The following is a 26166-nucleotide window of genomic DNA, read 5'->3' on the forward strand; positions in this document are numbered from 1 at the left end:
ACAGAGTGAATATGGACGTTAAGTACAGACTCTCAGCTTTGAGTTAAACAAAAATATTGCATGAACTGTTGAAAAATCACAACCATCTTTCACAGTCACTTATTTTCAGCAGCTAGAATGTAATTTAATAAATTAACGTGGAATGAGTTTCCTACTTTGTGGTGTTTAGCCCAACATTTAAGTTTTTCATGACTCTTTCTGCCTTGTGTCATCACAACACTAGTGACTAGTGAAACTGGAAAGCATGCGTGTTTGTGCATCATACTGTCTCCAGTCCATTTTTTTATTAGATGCTGTATGCTTGAGTTATGAGCCAATGGATGGCTGTGCCAATCTTTTTTTGTCCCGTCATTCCGGTAAAGGTTGATGTCAGTTTTATTTGTTTAAAGAATGGTGTTTCCAAACTGCTCTGGCAAAGTCTAATCTTTCCTTTTACTTTCAGGTATGGTTTGAACCTTGTCGTTAACCCTCTGTATCCTTATAATTAGAGCCCGACTGACTTAGTTGTATGCCAGTCTATTGGTATCTGCATTTGTAACAGCTCATAAATGACATAGAAGAGAGAAACGCCATTCAACCACGTTGTGGGTGTTGATATTGCATAAGTTGTCCACCAGAGGGCACTCTGCAACTTCCCTATTCGCAACCCACCAAACGCAACAAGCAGCTGATCCGTGCAGCTTCAGGCAGGGGAATAAAAAAAAAAAAAGTACACGTAACAAATGTTTATGTTTATTTTATGTCTTCTTAAAAAAAAAAAGAGAAAAAGATATCGACAAATATATCGCAATATCATATTTTTAAAATAACCAAATATCAGTATCGTCCTAAATATCAGTCAGGCTCCATTTACAATGGAAAGGATCCCAGGATCATCCACCGGTGTTGTCATCCATGGAAATGTGGACTTTGTTATCTTGCAAAGTGCCTTGGTTTGGTTTTTTCCTGTCTAAATGATTTGGCCTCTCTAATGCACTCGCTATCAAGCTGAAGGAGCTGTTTTTTCTTGTTTTGCAGCTGATATTTGGTCTGTTACACTTGTACTTAAGAGCTCTTTTGATGGCACGTTGTGGTTCACAGCTGCTTTCCAAACACGTCATTTGGAAACATCTCACAACCTTTTACCGCATTAACTTGTGAAGAAGAAAAAAATAGAAGCAGCTCACAAAACAAAATAATAAATAAAAACAGAACACTGTAAAAACACTGGACCAGCTCTAACTCATCAGTGGTATTGGACACCCCTTGAATTAAAGCTTATAAGTCTGTCCTTTAAGTCCATATTGATTATATAACTGTAGCTTTTGTTACATTTTCAGTAACAAAAAACTGCCATCTTCCTACTTGTACACAGAGCTGAATGTTACCCAACTCCAACTCCACAAAGCTATTATAGCCTGCCCTGTTTATCTTTTGTTGCCCTTCTTCTGCCTAACAAGCAGAATACCAACACTGACCAATGGGAGTGCAGACTGTGATATTTGATCGATATCGGTAAAGTTAGTCAGGTTGTTAGCTGAACTAGGCAGACCTTTGGAAGAATTCTGTGGTAATGTATATTAAAATTTAGATGATGCTGAATGATCCAACACGGCAGAACTATAAAATAACAGCAGGGATTATTGGATAAAAAAGATGGGAGACACTCTGCATGACTCTAAACCAAAAAGAAGAAGAGAACGGCAGATTTACTATGACATAATCATTTATTTAATAAACCTGAAAGTAACCTTTTATACTCAGTAATATGCTAAAAAGGTGGATTTAAAAATGAATGAATGAATCACTAGAATGGGTGTTTTTCTCTTTAATTATTCAATGCACATGCGACAGCTGCTTACTAGATGATTCATCGGTTGCATCTTCACAGCAGAGTTGCAAAGGGAAAACAATGTATTATTTGCCAGAAGGCGTGTGGGACCTGAAGCAAAACAAAATTCAATGTTTTAACAAAAAACAAAACACACCACCTCTGATCGTCAACATCAAGCAGAGCATGACTCAGGAGGTTTAAATAATAACAGAAAAATGCTGTGAAATCCGAGAGGACACCTAAGGGTACTCTTCTAGCACTTTTAGGAGAGTATAAGACAAGGATTTTAACAAAGAAGCCAAATCACAACAATAGCTGAGGCCACACCTTGAAACCCCATACACACAGACAGATCAAAAACGTATCCACAAAAATCTCACATCGCAGCCAAAGATCTCCTTACTGCATATCAGGATGAAGAGGGTAACCATCAGTCACTTTGATTTTTTTTTATTTTTTTTTAAAAAACATCCACAGATTTCGTCACTTTGACGTCAAATCATTACTTTCTCCTGACACATACAACAACAAAGAAATGTAAGGGCGTGTGTAAATACTTTAAATCTGCCAGAGATGGGCAAGTCCTGGTACAGAATAAGCATGTCAATAGCTGCTCACTGCTATACTGGTGACTGCCAGAGTCCTCCAGGTGTTTTCAGTCCAAATTTCCCCACTCTCAGAATGTGTTCTTGATCTTGCTGGCTACCTGTGCTAAGATCTCTCCTGTCTTCTTCTGCCAGTTTAGTACATGTTTGGACTCGGCACACCACAGCTCTCCATGACGGGGCTCTGCATTCTCACAGCGTTTTCGCACCTCTTCCTGCTGCTCCTGAAGCATACAGAGCAGTAATGTTATACAATCACAGCACAACACATGGACCGGCCACACAAACAAGTGACTACCAACTTTGTGAAGAAAGAAAAAAAAAAAAGCAAGAATGTATACCATAAATCGTGCAGCTGGAAAAACTAATTACATGTTTATCATGTATGATTTCACATGTTTTACTGCACATTTTAACGACTGAACATAAATCTGAAAATTTTAAGTTTATAGCAGCTGACATATCCACTTCATACAATAACACTAAGTAATAACAAACAATTGATTCACAACCAACGCCTGTAGTAAAACTGCACCAATGCAATCAATACTGAGGAAAACTCACACAGGTACATGAAGAACTAGAAAACTCCACAAAGAAAGCCCCCAGCCAGGCAGCAGGTTTGAATCAAACTTCAAATGATTTAATCAACTTATTAATGCATGAACAAAATAGCGCGAGTCTAGACACCAGATCCTTACCTCTGTGCCATGCTGCAGCTCAAACTTGTAGAAGAAAGCCCAAGCATCCCCCAGATCTGGCTCAATCTTTACGGTCCTGAGGAACCACTCTCTAGACTTGGTGATCTTACGCTCACTCCAGAACAACCTGACATATGCAGAACATCTCAAAATGTTAAGAGTTTCATACAGAAAGGTCTGCTGAATGTAAAACACCAACAAAATACACCTTTTTATATCGTAGGTTATCACAAAAAGTAATAGCTATTACTAAAGGGAGTGAAAAGTTCAAGTCATACTTGGCTACAGCGAGCAAGACGTGTGGATCATGTTCACACTTCTTCAAAGCATCCACACTCTTTGTCTTCCTCTGGGGCCTGGCCTCCAAAAACACTGCCTCAGCCCACAGGATACCTTTGAAGGAAGAAAATAAAAGGGGATTGAAATTTGTGCATTAAAGTCCAATAGTGCCAGTGCAATGAACGAAAATTAAGTCTGCATAAACGTGAAGGGCACAGAGGAAAACAAACCATCTAAAGCAGGGATCACAAACTTAATACCCAGGGGCCAGATTCGGCCCGCCAAAGACTCCAATCTGGCACAGCCTACTTCAAAACGATTTTATGTCGTACATGGCGCTCGAAAATCTGTCAAATGTTTTAGCACGACTTTGCTAAGCTACGAACCTGCACCGCTTGATGGATTGTCTGAGTATTATGGCTATCGTAGGCAGGAGCCTCGCGGAGTGATACGTACTGTGCTTCAACATAATATTGCCGTATTGTGTGTGTTTAACCTCTTTTAAGTTTTGTGGATATTATACATGGTTATGCTGAGGATATGTCGGCCAATTTCCACTGGAAATGCCTTTTGGTTAAACTGTCAAAATTTTATATAACTTTAATCCACATAAAAAACAGCTGCTTGTTTAACTGAAAATACATTGATGTTGGGTTTTTTGCACTAATACAGGTTCAGACAAACAAAGCTTTTCCATCTATAGCAGCATTTTATACACACCTGAATTTGGGCACTCCTGCAGGGCTTTGGCCATCAGCGTGTTGGCAATGTTCTTCAATCCAGCCCTGTACTCCAATCTGACTGACTCCAGCCTGATTAATAAGATCATATGTACTTTTAGATGCCTTTATTTCAGAATTTATGACAATAAATGGTGTTGGTGTTATATATGTTCTTGATGTGCCAGCAATGCCAGTTTCGGTTGATGTGGTTTTGCAAAATCAAATTAAGCCTGCTTCTAGTTTGGAGGCACAAATATAATGTTTTCCAGCTGTAAGTTTTTACAGGTTTTCATGGATAGGAGAGAAAAAAAAACATACATATGCTAAAATACACTGCTGCGCAGGTGACCTTTTCCAAACTAAAACTCTTCCTAGTTCCTTGTTGTCGTGTATTTTCTTACCACAGCTCAGCGGTCTGGGGATTCTTGAGCCGCGCCTTCTCGAGGATTGCTCTGGCTCTGGTCAGCTGTCCCACTCTCTCTTCCAAATGTGACAGCAACAACCACAGTGGCACAGAGTGGGGACACTTCTTTAACTGTACCAATGAAAATAAAAATCCTTAACCCTTACTCTGGTTTTTAATGATACACTCATTTTCATCAAAAAATAAAACACTTCCTTCCTTTGCATTTGTGGTCAATCCAATACTAAAACAAACCCACGCCCCAAACATAACCCCATCCTCACCCCTTGGTTATAGGCCTCTCTAGCTTTATCCATATTTTCACACTGCTCCTCGATTTGGCCTCGCATCATCCAAAGCTTAGGGAAGTCCTCGTAGTGCTTCAGGGCCTCGGTGCACAACTCCTGGGCAGCTTCTATGTTTCCCAACACCCACTCCAATTTCACTGACTTCATAAACACCTGTAGAGATTACAAATACAAATGAGACCTATGAAGTTTTATATTTGCAAATGCATTGTAATACACCTGAAACAGAATAATGTAAAACAAGGAAAATGCTTATACTGAACCCCAGTACTTGCAAGTCTATACATCAGTTTTATCAAATGCCAACTTGCTAACTTTTTGCCTAAATGCTTAAGTGGTTAACACTAAAACTTTGTGTTATCTGATAGGACAAGCAGTACAGCAAACATTAAGGCAGATTCTCTTACTCACATCTGTCAGCATACAACAAAGATAAAGGGGAGTGTTGCCAGGTCACTTGACAGACAGAGTGGTGGTTTAAAAGCTTGGCTGACACATCTGTCAGCCTATGTGGTACTGAACGGCATAATCTGTGGAAAACCTGCAAGCCTGAACCTGACAGTGTTCCCAGAAACAACCTCAAGGAAATTGCACCATTATGTAGAGAGCAGTGGTTTCAAAACAGAAAAATAAACTAACACTTGAATCACTCATCCAAAATGTGTCAGAGTTCAAAAATTAATAACACTACATGAAAAACACAATGTAGTACAGTTCATAAAAGGCCAGTCAAAGTGAAAGGACAGGATTGATTCAATGCAAACGCAGTCATACTCAGTGCAAGTGACATGAGATAACCTGAACAACTTGATTTCATTAATCTTCTTATAAAAATATTCAGTTTCCTTTAATAGCTTTTTAGGCAATTCTATAATTCAACCAAGTATTAAAAGCTCAAACAGAAAACCAAGTATTAACTTTTATCCTTTCTATGAAGTAACCTTTACAATAGTTCCCTACTCTGAAATTCACACAGATACACTTACCCTGGCTGTTGGTGCACTGCTGCGGGCCTTGGCTAGCAGTCGACGAGCTCTTTCATACTCATTATTCTCCGACTCCAGTTTGACAGCAGCAAGCCAGATCTCTTCACTGTTTGGGTTAGCCTATGAAAACAGACAGAGGAGGACAGAGGGTGAGGAGAAGCAGAAGACACAGGATAACAGAGTTAGACATAGGTATACATAGATTACTCTAATATTTGACATGCTGTATCGAGAAGTGAATGCTTTTTAATTACCTGGAAGGCCAGAGCAAGGATGCTTCTGGCTGCTGGCACATCCTCAGCAAGCCACTTGGACTTGGCACCCATTAGCCACAATACCTCTGCTTTGGGGCAGTGAGCCACAGCCCTCTGAAGTAAAGCCTCCAAGGACTCTCTGAGAAATTAAATGTGCCATGAAAGAATAATGGATGCGGCGGCGGCGACGAAGCAGCAGGTCATAAAGCACAGGAGCAAAAAAGAATAAATAAGTATAGTGATGCAAAACAGCAACTGTCACCTTCTGACTGCTAATGTTTGCATTTGGAAATTAAAGATTGTCACCTGGTGCCATGGTTCTTCTCAAAGTAGGCAGCTCTAAGCCAGACACTTTTTTTACTTGGGAATACTTGGAGAGCATGGGCATAGATGGCTCTGGCACACTCCAGCGCCCCATGGGCCACACACTGAGGCACAAACACACAACCATCTCATTGTTAAATTTAACTACAACAGCAAGTATGTAAAAAACTTTATTTTAAAAAACCCAAACTAATCTCTCTATACTTACACTCTCGGCATCTTCCATCCAGGTGTGTTTGCGGTCCTCCTCCTCAATTCCAATCCCTATGACAGCCCTTATCACGGCCTGGCAGGTAGCCACACTACCTGCTTTGTCACACTCCTCTGCGTCCTGCAGGGTATGAACAAGCATTTAGAAGGATAGACACTTTGGGAGAAGAAGAAGAAGAAGGGTGCAAAAATTACTGGATGAACTGCTGGTATCAATTCTAGGTAAGCCATTCAAATGAAATGATAAAGTGATTAACACAAAAATAATTCTAATATTAATTAGAAAGAAATTTTAAAACTGACATCAGAACACCTGCAGATTTATAAAATAATAATAATATTAAAGCTGACAGACATTAATAAGCAAATATTTGCGGTGACAAGAAAAAAAAATGCCACTGGCAAAAAAAAGAAAAAACAAACAAATAAAACTATGCAAAAGAGGAATTTCAGTTAAAGACAATTACTGCAAAACAGCGGTGTACTGCACTAAACAAAACATTAGACACAGTGCTGTGTTGTTTTGCATCCAGATGAAACATTACTGGCATCTCTTTGAGGATCTTGTGTGAGTTGTTTGCCTGTTCTCACAAACCATTCATTTAACATGTCCCACACTTGGCAAGTGGATTGCTGGGGAGCCAAGGAAGAGTAGGGTTGACTTCAAAGTTGTTTGGATAAGTGTTCTGCATATTCTGGCTAAAAGCCGTTTTCTCTTCACAACAGTGAGACAGGTAATGTGTAAACAGGCAATTCTCTGGAGCCTTTAGGGGACTCTAGTCATGTAAATGTAAAATAAATCAGTAGTTTGTCTTTGCAAGGTTTTAATTTGCTTTTGCAGACTTGCAAACTTAACTCCACAGCAAAGTCTCTAAAAGAGTAAGTCCAACAACAACCAATGAACAATTCGCAATAGCAAGTTTGTATGAAATCTCCCAAAACAGATCCTCGCTTCAAGTTTAAGTGCAGCAGGCTGTTCAGCGTGAATCTTTGGGCCTTTTCAGAAACAGGATATGTCACACTATTGGCTTCCTCACTTAGTTAACCCTTTAAGACCTACCATAGAACCAAGTCCGCCAGAGCTTATATTATATTTTTACATGCTGTAGAGCCATTTTTGGGAGCATTTCAAGTTGATATACATCAATACAACCATTATAGCTCAAATTTTAATAATATGTATGCATTAAGTGAATAGTAATTACATAAATTGCAAAAAAGTGCAATAAACTACAAAAAAATTTAAAATCGTTTTTGTTTTTTTAACATATATTTCTAGTTAGAGAAATTTAAGAGGATTATCCCTCAAAACTGCAAATACAAAAAAGTTGCACAAAATAGTTTCCCACCACAGGAAATTTATTTTAAGTATCTTCATAGTTTTATTTTTGAAATACACCAATTTTTATATACTGCAGGAAAAACGAAAATAAATATTATAATGCAAATTTGCAAAAAAAAAAAAAACAGCATATGCATCAAAATAAACTATTTCCAGCAGTGCAATACGAGTCCTAAGCATCTCAGAAACGACACAGAAAGTCATAAAGTCAAACATAACTTTTAAAAACACCAGTATAGGCTCATAAGGCCCTGATGGTAAAAAAAACTACATTTCCGCAAAATGACGTCACTTCCAGTTTCGGGCAGGTCATGGCGGACATGCGATAGTTCGCGCTGTTGGATATAGGAAGTGTTACGAACAGCTGATTGGATCGGCAAAGCGTGTTTCTGGAATATTATGTTTTTGTTGCTGCAAGTGCTTTTTATGCAGTTTTGCAAAGCTATATGTGGAAGGAAACTGCGACCTAGGACAAGCTGATGGCATAAGATGTAAGTACTATGCCTCCGGTTTCATATGCAAAAAAAATTATTGCGCTAGCTTACATGGTTGCAGTGCTACCGGGATTTTAAAAAAAGTTACGCAAAACGGAGCGTGCCTGCTCCGACCGGCTTTAAAGGGTTAAAGTGATTCCCTCATTCAGGCATGACTCACCTTTGTGCTAGTGTTTTTTGTGTGCTGTAGTGATCTTACTGTTGCCATCTTGGTTAAAAAATGGGATGTGACAAAGACGAATGAGCATGCCTGTGAAATGGCTTGTTTATTGGCTGTTGCCTGGTCAATCACAAGTTGTTAGCCAATGAGCATATCCTCTTTTTTTTTTTTTAAGGAAACATACTCAATTTTTTTCCCTTCAGCAAGTCCTGAAATGAGTGACTGATCCCATTAAACCATACTGAAAATTTAAATGCTAAGAAAGCCTTTTTTTCCATTTTGACTTTTTGTGACTTTTTGAGTCCTCAGCTATCACCGTCTGTTAGCCTTCAGATCGAATGCAGGTTTAAAGCACATCACAGTTCAAAGTGGGAGCCACTCATTTATGAATAAAAATAACGAGCAATTTGGTCTCCCTTTATCTTCTCAGTCATTTCAAAGAAAACAGAAAGCCCCAGAAACAAACCTGTATCCACTGTTCTCTGTTGATCTCCACACCATTGGCACGCAGAGAAGTGATGGCTCGGTCAATGATCTTTTCGACCATCTGAGTGTTCCCATTGGCCTCCTCCAGCTTCGCAGCAGTGATCCAGATGTGGCGATCAGTGGGGATATTCTCTCGAGCTTTGTTCAGGACACGACGAGCGTTCTCATACGTCTCTAACCGGGCCAGTGCCAGCCAGAGCTAGAGAGGACAGAGAGTTAGTTATAAAGTTCATTGCATATGTTCATATATTGTGCTGCACTCTGAGACATTCAGTCCAATTTCCAAATGTTCATGTTGGTGAAGTACCTCCACACTTGTAGGGCAACACTCCACAGCTCTGCTGAGCATGATCCTGGCATCCTCTGGTTCCTCCAGTTCAACAGCTGTCTTCCACAGTCGAACTGACTTGGATACATTTTCCAGCGCTATGACAGGGAACAGTTAAATAAGTACTAAGTAATTTTGCTGATGCTTCTTATTTTGAATAACTTCAATGCAAGAATTCATAAAAACAAGAACACAAAAACTATTTAACAAAGATCCTATAGAGCTCAGAGAACACACAAGCACAGACAACAAAAATAAATAACATATTTTCTGTAATAGCAACAGTGTCAGCTGGGATGGGAGTGTGCTTTGTATGTAACTGAGAAAAGTAGAGCAGAGGCAACTGAACATGTAGAGGCGGAGTAAGCTCTTCCTCAGAGGAAACGCTGATCCATCTCTGTCAGTGGGGTATGCTGCTGGGAAGTGTTAATAAGCGTTTGTGTGTGTGCGTGCGTGCATGCGTAAGTTAGAGCATTGACACCATGGTTAAATAGGGTGCCTCGCTTTGACAAGAAGCCAGAAACACAGCTGCCAAATGTAACTGTGATAAAATCTTTTGTTGCAACCTTATGAGTAAAGAAAGTGAGCAGATCTGTGCGGGTGATTTTATAAGAAGATAAACAGATTGAGACTGGTCTTGAGTTTTGGCCCTGCAGAAATTAAGTTTCTTTCTTTTGGCAGAAATAGTTCATTCTCATATGCATTGCTGGGAAGGCAATGAACTTCGGCTCATATCATAACAGGAAGACGAATTTCTGGTAATCTGTGAATAAATAAACACAAACACACAAAAAAGCTTTTTGTTAAATATTGGAGGGGATAAACGACAACCTTACCCTTTCTGAGGACTCGTTTCTTAGCCCTGACGTCTGTCTCCAGCTCTGCAGCTCTGATATAGATGCGCACAGACTGTGGAAGGTGACGGACAGCCTGGGCTACCACCGCTTTAGCTGTGTCACCAGGCTGGAGCCTGGCAGCCTCCAGCCACACATCCTCACTCTAATCCAAAGGGAAAACACTTATTTAAACAGGAAAGCACAAACCATTGCCCCCATTTGCAACTTATTCAAGAAGTAATGTTACGTCTTAAATTTAAGCAGCTGTTACATTATAATACTAGCGATATACTAATACCATATTCTAAGAAATGCAATCTTAGAGATTATAGGGTTAATTTGAGCAAAATATCCAGAAAACATCAGCATCCTTGTGTTGTCATTTAATAGTTTCATTGTACTGTTTAACTTCCTTTACCTTCGGACACATCTCTGTGCCTTTCATGATCAGGTTTCTGGCCACCTGCAACTTCCCAGTCACCTCCTCCAGCCTGGCAGAAGCAATCCAGGCAGGTGGGTGATGGGGATTTGTTTCCCTCACTGATTTCAGCAGCAGACGAGCCTTCTTGATGTCACTGAACAAGCAGAGCCACAAATAAGCGATTAAACACATATACACACAGCAACTTCTTTTACACAAATATAGCAATCTGATGCTGTCAGTGTCTCTCTACCTGATGTCTCCTCCATAAGTGGGGATCATAGAGTTAAGATCTGTCAAGTAACCCTTGGGATCCACTACTGTTTGTCCACTCACTGAGTCAGACACCTGAATACAGAAAACATGTAGACAAAGGGATAGAGAATAGTTAAGTTGTTTCTATCAGTATAATGGCAGCAGCATGAATCCTAGAAGAAAGTAAAAGTGAAAGTTGCGCTAGGTGATGCATCATTTACCTGACTGAGCCTCATATCCATGAGTGTGTTTCTGGCCTGACCAATTTTCCTCATATCCAGTTCTCCGGTCCCTGGTGTCATCAGACCAGGTGTCATGCTTCCTGGATAAGGTGTGTTCAGACCTCCCAGCTAGTAGAGATAGGAAACAATGTCAACAGAGAGGAGCAACACAGTCTGTGAGAAGTCTGTCATGGCACGTTTAAACAGCTCTTGAAACAAAAGCCTGAATCATGTAACACTTTTCTAGCCAATGCAAAATGACACAAATTACTTCAATCTTTTAATTTAAAGTCAAGCAATGACTTTTTCTCTGTTAAGAGGCTATACCTCTTAAAAAACTCAACTTTTTAAATCAGCACGCCGTGTCTCCATTTTCAATTCATGGACGTCTACCTGCATGCACAGGTCAATGAAGTGTCCCTTTCAAATGTATTTTAAATGCCAACAAAGTTCGTGTGACCAGTTACTGTAGCAACAGGTGTCCAGTCTGTTAAACATACAAAAACTGAGCAAACTGCTGTAACTGGAGAGTAACTTTTTTTCCAAGGAGATATCCTGACTCCTGCTGGGCCATAGTGAAACTACACCCTGAAGTTTAGTGAAGTGCACTTGGAAGTAAATATGAGTTACAAAAATTCTTTCTATTTGTATACACAGTATACTGACCCCTTGCAACGGGTCAACAGAGGTGTGGTTCTCTCCACTCTGCAAGTGTTTGGAGAAGAAGCTGTCGGGGACAGGGGTGAGCTTCTCATAGCGGGGATTCCTCTGGCGCTTGTTTCTGGCATCTCCCACTTCAGGAATGCTCAGCCATTCCTCCTCTGACACCTCTGCAAGCTTCCTCTGTAGAGAAATGGCAAAGAAAGATGTTGGAGAAAAGAATGGGATGTGAGCATTGCTTTCATTTACAATAGTTTGATAATAGGGCTGGGCCATGTCATATCGTTCACGGTAATACCGGTATAATGTTGGGCAACGATAAGAAAGTGAAATATCGCGATAGAATATGGGTAAAACGCACATGCGCAGTGCCTTTTTTTTTTTCATACGCGCATGGCGGAAAAAGCATGGCGGCGACGGAGAATGAGAAGGGCGAAAGCGGATCGTTGAATGAAACAGATGAACCAGAATTGGTTTGTAAAAATGCTGCAACTTCAGTGGTGTGGAACTGGTTTAGCTTCCGTCCGTCAGATACACAACAAAGCACTATTTTTGGTAGCTCATGCTAGCGGGCTGTTGTTATTACCGTGTTTTTTTGGAAAATACGGCACACTTAAAATCAATCCTTTGATTTTTCTGAAAATCGACAGTGCCCCTTATAATCCCGTGTGCCTTATGTATGAACTCTGGTTGTGTTTACTGACCTCGAAATGATTTGATGTCGTACACGGTGCTCGAAAATCTGTCAAATGTTTTAGTACGACTTTGCTAAGCTACGAACCCACACCCCTTGATGGATAGTCTGAGCATTACGGCTATCGTAGGCAGGAGCCTCGCGGAGTGATACGTACTGTGCTTCAACATAATATTACTGTATTGTGTGTGTATAACCTCTTTTTAAGTTTTGTGGATATTATACATGGTTATGCTGAGGATATGTCGGCTAGTTTCCACTGGAAATGCCTTTTGGTTAAACTGTCAGCAAGGAATTTGCATTTGCACTGTTAAATTTTATATAACTTTAATGCATATAAAAACAGCTGCTTGTTTAAGTGAAAATACGTTGGATTTTTTTGCACTAATAAAGTTGTGGAGTTGTAAAGTATTTTGTCTCACATCAATTATATCGGCAGTTATACCGTTATCACAAATTTTCAAATGTATATCGTGATAAATATTTTTGGTCATATCGCCCTGCTCTATTTGATAATACCTGAGTACCTAAGCTAAATGTGATTTACTGCACAGAATCTGCAAATATCTGTACTGATTAAAATAGCACCTCTATTTTAATCAGTATTTTATTTCCTCAGTAAAACAAGAAGAAAAGGGAACACTGTTTCAGAGACAAACATGCAAGGCACTTTTCACTACTAGGCTACTAAGCTTATTTCACAGAAAGATCTTAGCCTGGGAATTCATTGCTTAAAAATCATGAATCTAGAGACTATAACCGATCCTGCCTGTGGCTATCTCATTGTACAAATCTTCCATTTAAAGCACAGTGTATGCTGTACTGCCTTCACACGCTTACTATTTGCACATCCTCTACAGAGAAAACAAAAAAGCACAGTATGACAAGAGGGGCACCACAATGTCAACTGTATATATTTCATTTGTGTAATATACTGGGACATTTATAATTAAAGCCATTTTTGTATATTAGAGCTATTTCATTATATTGCATAACTTTGCAATATATTGAAATATTTAATTTATTTTAGTTAGCTGCTGTTCTTACAATCTTGGAGAAACTCTGATCACATAATTTCCTCAGGGATTAAAAAAAGCCTTCTGATTCTGATTTAACCAAAGAATTGCATTGGATAATATTAATCCTTTTCTTCTATAGATATGATAATAAAGCCAATAAAACCAAAATGCATTTAAGATGCTTTTAGTGCAAAAAGAAGGCAACATCAGATTTTTTAACTCCATAAATGATGCAGAAGAGAGGTTTGGAATATTAGGGTCAATCTCTTACCTTTAAATCTGAGAACTGCTGCTGAATCTTTGGTCGCTCCATACGGTATTTCTCAATTTCCTCCTTTTCTCTCAGCTCCCTAAAATACAACGACAACCATGAACAAAAGACTCCTGCAATATAAAATCCATATTATATTTGAAAACAAATACACTGTGCATTAATAAAAATTAAACAATAGACTCTTCTTTTTTGTAACCTTCTTTCTTTACGTCTTTCATCCATCCTCTTGTCCAGCGCTGCATATATAGCATCGGCTTCCTCATCATCTTTCTCATAGGGCCCACTTGAGAACAAGCTACCTGCATAACCATTAAACTACAAGAGAAACAACAAAGTATGACAAGATTATCAAATTAACTGCTCATAATAAAAGAAATCTGCTTTAAAATTGTGACTTGATCATTTAAACGCTCAGAAAAAAAAAACACCTTTATCTACAGCAAATCACAGATACCTCATCATAGTTGGTGTCATTCAGATCTTCATCATCATCATCCTGGTTCTTTTTCATTTGGTCCCCGACCGTCCTCTTTCCAGGGGGTGCATGCCGGTCATCCACTGGATCATTAGCATCACGAGCAGGACCGATATCAGATCGGGTGGTGAAACCGGTGGCACTGGAGGGAAAAGCATTCATTTAAATGTGACATAAATAAACACAGCCTGGCCAAAATTATACAGCGAGATCTTTACTCTTCTCTATAACACAGTGACATAACACTATTTTGATCATTATGACTTTTTAACTTAAATTTTGCTCGCTTGTCTAAAACAGATTACATATTAGATGACTATGGATTTAGGAAGAGCATACATTGACATTTAACTCTATTTGAATTAAATTTCAATTTAACAGTTCACGTTTAGTAAAGCAATTAAATCATAAAACCACTAAACTATTTAAAAACATGGTAAGGGAAACGATATGCACTTTATTCACGTATAAATTATATATATAGATTAACCAATTAATTTATGTATTGTAAAACTACCTTGTACTAAAATTTTACTCATTATTAACTTGGGTTAGTACGATTGAAAAAAAAAAACGGGTCAATCTGGCTAGCAGCATGTAGCTTTAAGTTAGCTCACCCTCTGCCGAGACCGGGAACGTAACCGAGCGGAGCAGGCATCCCTAGAAACGGCTTTTTCTTTTTCCCCATGAGCGGAGAGGCGAGGGGCATTATCGGGGGCCCACCACTAGCCCCCGCCGCCCCGGTGCCTCCCGCAGAACTTTTGGAGACAATTTTAGGCGCTTGTTTTGCACCAGTGCTAGCCATCATTGCTCACACGACGAGACGATGCAGAGCCGGATAAACAACAGTCGAACTTCCGCTCCGAGGAAAAAGAGGCCTAAGGTCTAGAAACGCCTGGCAGCGCCCCCACAGGACTGGCGGATTATTAAATATTATTATTACTATCTTTATTTTACATTGTATTCAATACTATTTTAGTTTAGTTATAGCAAAACTGTTATACATTAACTATTCGGTTAATATTTATTGTTTTGAATGCAACTTGCTGTGAGACTATGTGGATGAATTAATTTCTTTACTTATGTTTTCAGCAGATTGAAATTTGCACAAAAGTCACAAGAGGGCACCACATCCTGAAAAATAATGCCGCTATGGAAACTCATTGAACTCAAGGGCCCGACTGTTGCTTCACAGCAAGAAGGTCGTGAGTTCAAATTCAGTCTGGAGCTTTTCTCTGAGGAGTTTGCATGCTCTCCCTGTGTCTCCATGCCTTCCTCCAACAGTGCAAAGACAAGCCTGTTACAATAAGTGGATGGATGGATGGTGTTGCATAAACTATCATCTGACTTTTGTGTGAAAACACCAAAGAGCTACATATTGTTTTATTCTGAGATATTTGTACTTCATTCTACTTAACCCTAATAGTACAAACATCCTGGCAGTTCCCTGATAATCAAATACCGAAATAAACTTCTCACATTACTTCATTCATTTATTTTATGGTTTTGTTTTCCCATAACAATATGTCATAAATGGACCACCTGAACCTGACCACCTGATGGGACACATGGCACAGAAACACCCTAACTGAAACACACAGTGGCAAATTAGCAGTAATGGCATTTTCAAAATGGAATACTTACATGCATACACTAACTTAGACATGTGTTAGCATATTAAAGTCCCAACCTATTTAACATTATGAGGGAAAAAATATCCATTATCCTCTATATAATGTGGATATTCAAACTTGAGACAGGAAACTGTCATAGTGGTAATTACATATTAATATGGCATTTCTGGGTTTCCTCCCATAAGATGAAATTAGTCTATAGGCTACAACACTGCGCTTCAATCACATTTAACTTCACTGATGCACAGTCTGAGCCTCGGCTCAGGCTTTTACATTTTTCTTCATTTACATCGCCTGAAGGGCAGACATTATATTACTCCCGGGAGAAGATGCTATGATGAAAATGGACTGTCAGGCACATTAGCCGATATATAGCTCACGCAGGACTAATTTAAACACGGAGCGTAACTCAAGCCTTTATTTCATCCAGCTATTGTATGGCCTATTTTATTTTTCCCTGATTATTTCAACGATTGTTTGATTTCAACCGGAGGATTTTTATAGTCACACATAGAAATCAGAATTATGTCAAGCCTGAATTGACAGGGAAAGGTGGTAGAGAAAACCCCACATCATATATCTGCAGTCTCTCATAGTCCTGAGCCATAATCCACTTCAGTCTCATTAATGATAAATTGTCTTTAAAGTATTCGCCTATATTAAGAGTGAGAATTTCTCAGAGCCTGATCCAAGCACACGTGTAGTACCAAGATTAATTTGCACAATAATTGATTCATTATTCTCTGCTACATGAGTAATGGTTACTATACCTAAATGAATAGAAAAGGTGTCTCCAATAATCTGATTTATATATTGGTAACAAAAGTGTGTTTCCATAAGCATAAAGCACCTAGCAGGAATCCACAAACCACCTCACATGCAGAAACGAACACATTCAAATCTGCAGTTGTGATGGCAGTGGAAGCAGAAGATAGCGCATATCTGCTCCGGGGCTGGGAAGACTGACTGAGTAACGGCGGTCTCGCCAGAGATCATGCTATCATCATTTCCTTTGATGTGCAGCCATAAAACATTTGGCAATGCTTCCTGTAAATGCAACTGTGAGTTGGAAGCTGTGTCTTGCATTAATAAAGTTTAAAAAAATGACAAAAAAACAATTTTTTTCTACTTTACCTGCATCATAGACAACTTGGCATCATGACACAGAAGTCTAAAAGGGACTCATTTGACCTCTACAACTCATCTGCATGAAAAAGACAACTTCCTATATATGTTTATAAGCAAATAGATCATAATGGAGACCATGATTTTGACTGACAAGCCTTTTTTTTGCCTAGTCATTGTTATAGAAAGCCTTTTTTTTTAGAACCAAGCAGTGCTGAAGGACAATAATTTAATGGCTTTTTTTGTTGTTTTAACAAAGACTAATCACTTCAATTAGCAAGAAAATGCATTTTGTGTTATAGAGATTCACAAAATAATATCTCTAATTTCATAATAAATACTTTAATTTGTGATCTGGTGATACACTGATGCTTGACAAACAAAAGTGTAATTGGAAGAATAAAATGTGCTCTAAACAAGTGAAATTACAAAGAGAGTAATTGTGAATATTTTAATGGGTGCAAGTGTTATGGCTATAACCCTTTAATAAATCCAGTTTGGTGACAGACTTTGCCACCAAAGTCACCCTGGAGCTTCATTTTTGCAGTGTAAATAATAAAACACGATTCACTAAGGACTTGGTTTCCCTCTGTGTATGGTTTTGGGGACCAGGGCGGGGCAGTCTTTTTAAACTTATGTTGCGTTCCTGTACCCCTAGACTGGGGCGTAACATAAAGCATACAGTAATGTGTGCATTCTTGCATGTTTATTCATTTACGTGTGGGCCAGTTTGCATGGATGCATAACTGAGTTTAATCTATTTTTTCAGTGCACAGAACTCAGGATGGAGAAACCAGTGAACTTTCTGCCTCAACCTGTGCTACACCAGATGTCTACAGTGTCATGTGAATGCAAAAGAATGGGTCCACAGCGGTTAATAGGAAGATACCGAGAATTAAAAAGATGCAACATCTCAGCCAAAAGCAGCATGTTTACGGTCCACTAATTGAACGAAGGCTGCTGTTTGGAGGAAGAAAGCACAGGAGGGCATATGTCAAGATGACAGGTTTATTGATATGCTTAATGCATCACCTACAAGCACACACCTACACTCACAAAGACACACATCATTCATTTTGCTGGGATTCATTGTGAGTTAATATTAGCTCATTATATTTTACAATACATTGTGGACAAAGGGAAAAAACAGGACACAGACAAAACCATTTTTCAGTGTGCAGACATACTAAACTGAATGACTGTGTCTTAGCTGAAAGCAGTCTACCTTAACAATGCCTCATTTCATACGTAGAAGAAAGTCCTGGGAGGATAAATGATTTATTTAGAGCTGATTAGTGGCTGTTTATTATTCTGAAACAAAGAGAAGTGTCCTTGTGGAAGGACAACAGTAAATTCCTATTAGGGCTTTCCTTTTGGAGTGGCTATCTACAGCTGTTTTGGCCAACAGATGTTCAAATAGAATTTCATTGATCCACTGAGTAAAACAAGGCTTTGGATGAGGATAGTCCAATAATGAGTCTAAGGCAGGATCTGCGACACTGTAAAAAGGAGGGAAAAATGGTGGTGGTTTTTGTGATGTGAATACTAATGCATTGACAGTTCAGGCAGTCGTGGCAAATGCACATTGCAGGTCAAAGTTAATGCTGCATTAGGCTAATTGCTGTGTAAAGAAAAAGACCCCCTCCACTCCTCTCTTTAAGCAGTAATAGGATCACCACGAGTCTGTGGGAGGAGGCTTGTTTGGCCCATGCACACATGCCATGTTACATGTCTCCTTGTAGGCATTTAGTCTTTGCTCAGTGTGGGAGAAGAATGGAAGTGTGTGAATTACCCTCACTGTGGTTTGATAAGAGGTTTCTCATATTTTTTGCATTACATTTGACAGCTAAGACAATCCAAAGTACAACTGATTTGTTTCCCTGATGGGTGAATAGATAAACGAGATTATTGAGTGAAGCTGTTCTCCTGCCACGTTGCCTGTTGTCTGCTCAAGACGGCGGGGTTATTTAGACACGGTGAATCGGTTCATGATGCCTTGTGTTTTCTCTGCTGCTGAATTTCTTGAGAGGAGAGGAGAAGAAATATAGATTCTCTCTGATCATGGAGGTCTCAGGGGACCAAAAACAAAAGGGTCTTCATTTATATATATATATATATAAAAATAAAACACCCAGCACGCCCCTGCGGGCGGTTTATCCTTCAAGCTCGGGTCCTCTACCAGAGGCCTGGGAGCTTGAGGGTCCTGCGCAGTATCTTAGCTGTTCCCAGGACTGCACTCTTCTGGACAGAGATCTCCGATGTTGTTCCCGGGATCTGCTGGAGCCACTCGCCTAGCTTGGGAGTCACCGCACCTAGTGCTCCGATTACCACGGGGACCACTGTTACCTTCACCCTCCACATCCTCTCGAGCTCTTCTCTGAGCCCTTGGTATTTCTCCAGCTTCTCGTGTTCCTTCTTCCTAATATTGCTGTCATTCAGAACCGCTACATCGATCACTACGGCCGTCTTCTTCTGTTTGTCTACCACCACTATGTCCGGTTGGTTAGCCACCACCATTTTGTCCGTCTGTATCTGGAAGTCCCACAGGATCTTAGCTCGGTCATTCTCCACCACCCTTGGGGGCATCTCCCATTTTGACCTCGGGACTTCCAGGTTATACTCGGCACAGATGTTCCTGTACACTATGCCGGCCACTTGGTTATGGCGTTCCATGTATGCCTTGCCTGCTAGCATCTTGCACCCTGCTGTTATGTGCTGGATTGTCTCTGGGGCATCTTTACACAGCCTGCACCTGGGGTCTTGCCTGGTGTGATAGACCCCAGCCTCTATGGATCTTGTACTCAGAGCTTGTTCTTGTGCTGCCATGATTAGTGCCTCTGTGCTGTCTTTCAGTCCAGCTTTGTCCAGCCACTGGTAGGATTTCTGGATATCAGCCACCTCCTCTATCTGCCGGTGGTACATACCATGCAGGGGCCTGTCCTTCCATGATGGTTCCTCGTCTCCCTCCTCTTTCTTGGGTTTCTGCTGCCTGAGGTATTCACTGAGCACTCGGTCAGTTGGGGCCATCTTCCCAATGTATTCTTGGATGTTCGTTGTCTCATCCTGGACTGTGGTGCTGACACTCACCAGTCCCCGGCCCCCTTCCTTTCGCTTAGCGTACAGCCTCAGGGTGCTGGACTTGGGGTGAAACCCTCCATGCATGGTAAGGAGCTTTCTTGTCTTTATGTCAGTGGCTTCTATCTCCTCCTTTGGCCAGCCTATTACCCCAGCAGGGTACCTGATCACGGGCAGGGCGTAGGTGTTGATGGCCCGGATCTTGTTCTTACCGTTCAGCTGACTCCTCAGGACTTGCCTGACCCTCTGCAGGTACTTGGTGGTTGCAGCTTTTCTAGCGGCCTCTTCATGGTTCCCATTTGCCTGCGGGATCCCCAGGTACTTGTAACTGTCCTCTATGTCTGCAATGTTGCCTTCTGGTAGTTCAATCCCCTCAGTTCTGACTACCTTCCCTCTCTTTGTTACCATTCGACTACACTTCTCCAGTCCGAACGACATTCCAATGTCATTGCTGTATAGCCTGGTAGCGTGGATCAGTGAATCGATATCTCGTTCACTCTTGGCATACAGCTTGATGTCATCCATGTACAGGAGGTGGCTGACAACTCCATTCCGTAGTCGGTATCCATAGCCAGTCTTGTTAATGATCTCACTGAGGGGGTTCAGGCCTATGCAGAACAGCAGTGGGGACAGAGCATCTCCTTGGTAGATCCCGCACTTGATGGTGACTTGTGCTATGGGCTTGGAGTTGGCCTCTAGTGTTGTACGCCACATCCCCATTGAGTTCCTGATGATGGCTCTTAGGGTCCTGTTGATCTTGTACAATTCTAAGCATTCCAGTATCCAGCTGTGGGGCATTGAGTCATAGGCCTTCTTGTAATCAATCCAGGCAGTGCACAGGTTGGTCAGCCTGTTCTTGCAGTCTCGGCTGACTGTTCTGTCTACCAGTAGCTGGTGTTTTGCGCCTCTGGTATTCTTGCCAATCCCTTTCTGTGCCCCACTCATGTATTGACCCATGTGCCTGTTCATCTTAGCCGATATGATGCCTGACAGGAGCTTCCATGTAGTACTGAGGCAGGTTATTGGTCGGTAGTTGGATGGGACCGGTCCCTTCTTGGGGTCCTTGGGGATCAGGACCGTTCGACCTTCGGTTAGCCATTCCGGGTGTCTCTCGTTAACTAGCAGCTGGTTCATTTGTGCTGCCAGACGCTCGTGGAGTGCAGTCAGCTTCTTCAGCCAGTAGGCGTGAACCATGTCGAGCCCTGGTGCTGTCCAACTCTTCATACTGGAGACCCTTTCTTGGATATCTGCCACTGTGATGGTTACTGGACCCTGTTCAGGGAGGTCGCTATGGTCTGCCCTCAGATCCACTAGCCACTGAGCATTGCCGTTATGGGTTGCGTCCTTCTCCCATATGCTCTTCCAGTATTGCTCCGTCTCCAGCCTTGGTGGTGCTGTTCTCTTATTGTTCCCTTGCCACTGAGAGTACACCTTTGCTGGTTCTGTGGAGAACAGCTGGTTTATTCTCCTGCCTTCTATCTCTCTGGTGTACCTCCTCAAGCGGCTGGCCAAGGCTGTGAGTCTTTGCTTGGCAGTTTCCAAGGCCTCAGGTATGGACAGTTTGCTGTATTTCTTATGCACCTTCTTTGCCGCACCTTTCTGCAACTCCGTTAGTTGGCTAACCTCCCTCCGTGCTACTTTGATCTTGCCCTCTAGCCTCCTTCTCCATGGAGGGTACTGCCCCTTGTGGCTGTTCAACTTGTAGCCAAGCATCTCACTGATCACTGCTGCCGTATTGTACATCAGCTTGTTAGTGTCGGTAATCGTGGTTGTAGGTATCCTCCGTAGTGCTGCATTAACATCATCTAGCAGACCTTCTGAGGGTACTTCACGTAATCTTGGTAACCAGCTACGGGGGATCCAGGTTTCAAGCTTAGCCATGATCCTATTTTTCAGGTCAGTTCCTCTCGCAATCAACGATCCTTCTCCTATCGCACTTGGGGCTATGTACCCAATCTCGGGTAGGGGTGATGATATCTCCCCCCTGACCTGGCGTCCTGACTCCTCCTTGCCGTAGCATTTATGTTGTACCTCGTCAATCTCTAGCTGTGATAGCAGTCCCTTCTTTCGAATGTTGGAACACTGAGCTACTAGTTGTTTCGCCGTCATTGTGGATGTTGGGTATTGAAGAATCCATAGGTCCCTCATCCTATTCGTGTAGCCCCTTTCGCCAGGGTTACTTGCGTAGTAGCATTCCAACAATGCCCTGTTTTCGTCTCTTGCCCACCGATGCCTTCTTGCTCCAGTAGCCCACTTGTCGTCAGGGTGAGATATATATATATATATATATATATATATATTAGAGGTGGGAATCACCATACATCCCACGATACGATATTATCACAATACTTAACGCACGATACGATATTATTGCAATTTTTTAAGATATTTTGTGATATTCAGATTCTGTACATAAAGGTAAACTTTATCAATATTCATTTTATCTAATATCAAAGTCTCGCACTCAGTCTTTCTCTCATTTCAGTCAGTTTTATTGTTGACAAACTTGAACGGTTTGTATTACAGTCTAGTCCAACTTAACTGAATGCAAACATCTGGTACAATTATAGCTATTCTGAACTATGCAATTTATGAAAACTATGCAGCCCATTCAGCAACTGAAGAATTTGAAAGTAAATTAAAACAAAATGTAATTTTACATTAAATAAAAAGTTTTAAACTTAATTAAAATAAAACATGTCTTAAATTAAAATAAGTAAACTGTCATGTTTATTGCTGCCAAAAAAAAGTTAAATACATTTGGACAGTGAAGGAATGTCAGGATTCTTGCTCAGAAAAAGGAGCTGATCAACATGCTCTGAAGTCAGAGCATATTCCGGTCCACAAAACTTTTTTTGTAACAAAATATCGATTTCTGCTGTCCCTGTACCGATACATTATTAGCAAACAAAATATCACGATACTACACAGTATCGATTTTTTCCCCCACCCCTAATATATATATATATATATATATATATATATATATATATATATATATATATATATGGAGAGAGAGGGAGAGAGACAGAGAGGAGAGAGCTATTAGACACTTTAATGTTATTTTCTTGTCTCATCATTTAATTTCACAAAATCCAACTTTGTATTGCCTTTCAGTCATCTGCTCAAAAAATCCTTCCCCAAAAAACCACACGCACCTGTTCCCTTGTGAGCACAATAACAGACATAGTGTGCAAGATAATACAATGAGACTGGGGGATTGGTTTACTGCCCTGAAACCAGCCACTACAAGTACATGTGGGTGACAGGAAAAAGGATTAAAATGTAATTATTCTCATATGCTTCTCTTCTCTATCCATTGTGGTTCAATTAAAAAATATTAAACTATATTTATGTGTACTCATATATTTGAAAATAATAGCAGTAGATCTAGCCATGCTACATTAACAGAAACAGGAGAAATTACTGCTCTATAATATTGGATTTGTTACCAATATCCTTTTTATATATTATTAATATATAACTATTCTGAATTGGTGCAGTTCTCACCTTAGGAACACATTTCTCCGCCCACATTAGCTTTTCTCATCGTGTCTACACATACAGCTAAACACATTTTGTTATTGTGTCGATGCACTTCCTATCTCAATCTCACAACTTTACTTTTGTCAGTCCAACCTACATGTCTCTTACTTCTCTGCAGAACACTGAGGCCACTCACACACTGTCAGTGGTAGTAGTGAAACTGTCCCCCAGTTTAAAGCTAATGGAAACATATTGCCTCAGTCTTGTATCACAGGTGCACATCATGGCATTGCTAATTACACACAAGCATATTCTGTTCTTATATGTAGTGGGGGTTTAATGTATTATGTATTAATTTGTAATGTTCTAAGTTTACATGTTTCATCACTGTCTGTTTTCTCAAGCATATAGGGTCAGAGGTGGCAGCGAGTGAAAGGGATGATTTACAAGACAATAGTGAGACATGCTATGATTTACAGTTTGGAGGCAGTGACAGGAAAAAGAGCTGGAGATGGCAGAGCTGATGAGGTTAAGATTTCACTGTGAGTTACCAGGATGGCCAGGATTAGAAATGAGAGGGACTCCTCAGTTTTAGGTTTGGAGACAAAGTCAGCGAGGTAAGCCTGACAGCCTGGACACGTGCTGTAGAGTGATAGTGGATATATTGGACAAAGCATGAAGATGAAGCTGCCAGGAAGGAAGAAAAGGGGCAGACCACAGAAAAGATTCATGGATGTAATGAAAAAAGGTTGGTGTGACAGCAGAAGATGCTGGGGATAGGGGGAGATGGAGGTTGTTGATCAGCTGTGGTAACCCATTAAAAGACTGGCCAGAGGAAAAATAAAAAGAAGATAGTTTCACATTTATCATCTTGCTTTTCAATGAAATAACATTTTGGAAAGTATCAGATAAACCTTTCACATTTCATTTTGTGTCAGAATGCCTTTTACTCTACATTAAGGCCATAGTTCTCACAGTACTCTTACCAAAAGATTTTGATAAAATTATAAAACCATTTGGTGTTTAAGTATTACAGTTTTTCTTGATAAATTTGGTGTAATTCTTATATCACAAACATCATTCTCACCACTCTTAAGGCACTGCTCAAGACAAGCATTTTTTCCAACACAGATTCACTTGTGCAAAAGACACTAAAACAATAAAAACCTTTTCGCACATATGTAAAAACATGGAAAGTCAGTCACTGAGTTCAACTTGGTGATCAACAAATAAAAACCCTTGCATGAGGAAACACAGTAATGCACTGGAAGAGGTTTACTTGCAACAAATAGAAATACAAACTTTTAATCTTGTTTCACAACTGCTCATCCAAATTTCCCTTTCAAGCACATCCCAAGGATGCCCTACTGGACTGAGATCTGGTTACTGTGGAGTCAATCTTTTAATGTCTAATTTTGGGGAGTCAGTGCCAAATTGTGCCTTGGTTTCCTGTTCTTAGCTGACAGCTGTGGCCCCCAGTGTGGTCTTCTGTTGCTGTAGCCCACCTGCTTTTTACAGACAGATGTGTTGTGCTTTCAGAGATGCTCTTCTGCATAGCTTGTTTGTAATTAGTAATTTTTTGAGTTACTGTTGTTCTCCTATCATCTCAAAGCAATCTGGCTATTCTCGTCTGACATCAACAAGGTATTTTCACCCTGAGAACTGCTGCTCACTAGGTATTTTTCCCGTTTCAGACCATTCCATGTAAACCCTGGAGATGGTTGTGCAGTAAAATCTCAGTACATCAACAATGTCTGAAATACTCACACCAGCCCGTCTAACATCCACAACCATGCCACGTTCAATCATCTTTCATCCTTATTCTGATGCTTGGGTTGAACTTCAGCAGCCTGTCCTGACCATGTCTACATGCTGAAATGCACTGAGTTGCTGCTGATGTGAAAGGCTGATTAGATATTTGGATCACTGTGAAGAAGGGGAGAGGGAGGTCTGGGCTTCTCTGCTTAGGCTGCTGCCCCTGTGACCCGGCCCCGGATAAAGTGGATGAAGATGGATGGATGGATGGATGGATGGATGGATCACTGTGAAGTGTAGGGGAAAAGGGGTACCTAATAAAGTGGTTGCTGAATGTATGTAGCATGACTTTACTGGACTATACCTTAGTTTGTTCTATGTTCTCAGACTGTGTCTATTTTCTTTGTCTGTTTTCTGATGCATAATGTTTCACGAGTATCATTTTGCTTTTTTCCATTTCATCAGTTTTTTGAAGTTTCAAAAAAATCCTTCACATTTCATTTTGTTTGTGAAAAAATGTAACTCTACATTATAGTTTTTCTCAGTGAATTTGGCTCAGTTCTCACAGTAGAAAAGTCATTCTCACCACTCTTAATGCATTCTCGAAACAGATTTTTCATAACACACACTCACCTGAGCAAAACACAATCCAACAATCAAAACCTTTTTCACTATGGAGTACCACAAGAGCCACGTGCATCAAAATAAAGAATTCTGTGCTTAAATAATGAATTGTAGAATAAATTCTGCATTTGTAAATTCATTTTTGAAATCCAATTTAATAAACTGCATTTCAAAATCCTTTTTCCATTTGCTCTTTA

General features: G+C 40.3%; 1 protein-coding gene across 2 annotated transcripts; it reads right to left on the reverse strand.

Moving 5' to 3' along the window:
- Nucleotides 1-1791: 1791 nt before the first annotated feature.
- prpf6 (PRP6 pre-mRNA processing factor 6 homolog (S. cerevisiae)) lies at nucleotides 1792-26035 on the reverse strand. 2 transcript variants are annotated; one of them, XM_040008186.1, is made up of 21 exons: nucleotides 14888-15108; nucleotides 14250-14412; nucleotides 13992-14110; nucleotides 13793-13871; nucleotides 11815-11991; nucleotides 11149-11277; nucleotides 10926-11020; nucleotides 10670-10826; nucleotides 10252-10414; nucleotides 9395-9513; nucleotides 9068-9286; nucleotides 6604-6726; nucleotides 6378-6499; nucleotides 6072-6210; nucleotides 5818-5937; nucleotides 4808-4984; nucleotides 4522-4655; nucleotides 4119-4210; nucleotides 3398-3512; nucleotides 3120-3246; nucleotides 1792-2642 (listed from the first exon to the last, which is right to left on the reverse strand). In XM_040008186.1, the coding sequence occupies exons 1-21, from the start codon at nucleotides 15076-15078 to the stop codon at nucleotides 2490-2492; spliced, it is 2913 nt and encodes a 970-aa protein (XP_039864120.1). In that variant the 5' UTR covers nucleotides 15079-15108; the 3' UTR covers nucleotides 1792-2489. The 2 variants fall into 2 exon arrangements, with proteins under 2 accessions (XP_039864120.1, XP_039864121.1); XM_040008187.1 differs by lacking the exons at nucleotides 14250-14412; nucleotides 14888-15108 and adding an exon at nucleotides 26031-26035 and having other exon boundaries at nucleotides 13992-14049.
- Between the last annotated feature and the right edge of the window lie 131 nt (nucleotides 26036-26166).

The sequence above is a fragment of the Simochromis diagramma genome, unplaced genomic scaffold, assembly GCF_900408965.1.
Source record: "Simochromis diagramma unplaced genomic scaffold, fSimDia1.1 OVJJ01000545.1, whole genome shotgun sequence".
Taxonomy (NCBI): domain Eukaryota; kingdom Metazoa; phylum Chordata; class Actinopteri; order Cichliformes; family Cichlidae; genus Simochromis; species Simochromis diagramma.

Bases quoted from the DNA above. Each gene is read 5' to 3' on its own strand.
- prpf6 (XM_040008186.1), bottom strand. From the start codon at position 15,078: ATGATGGCTAGCACTGGTGCAAAACAAGCGCCTAAAATTGTCTCCAAA. The intron at 11,021-11,148 runs GTAAATGATGCA...TTCTGTATTCAG, and splicing joins TGGATATGAGGCTCAGTCAG to GTGTCTGACTCAGTGAGTGG. The intron at 5,938-6,071 runs GTAATTAAAAAG...CTGTTTTCATAG, and splicing joins TCCTTGCTCTGGCCTTCCAG to GCTAACCCAAACAGTGAAGA.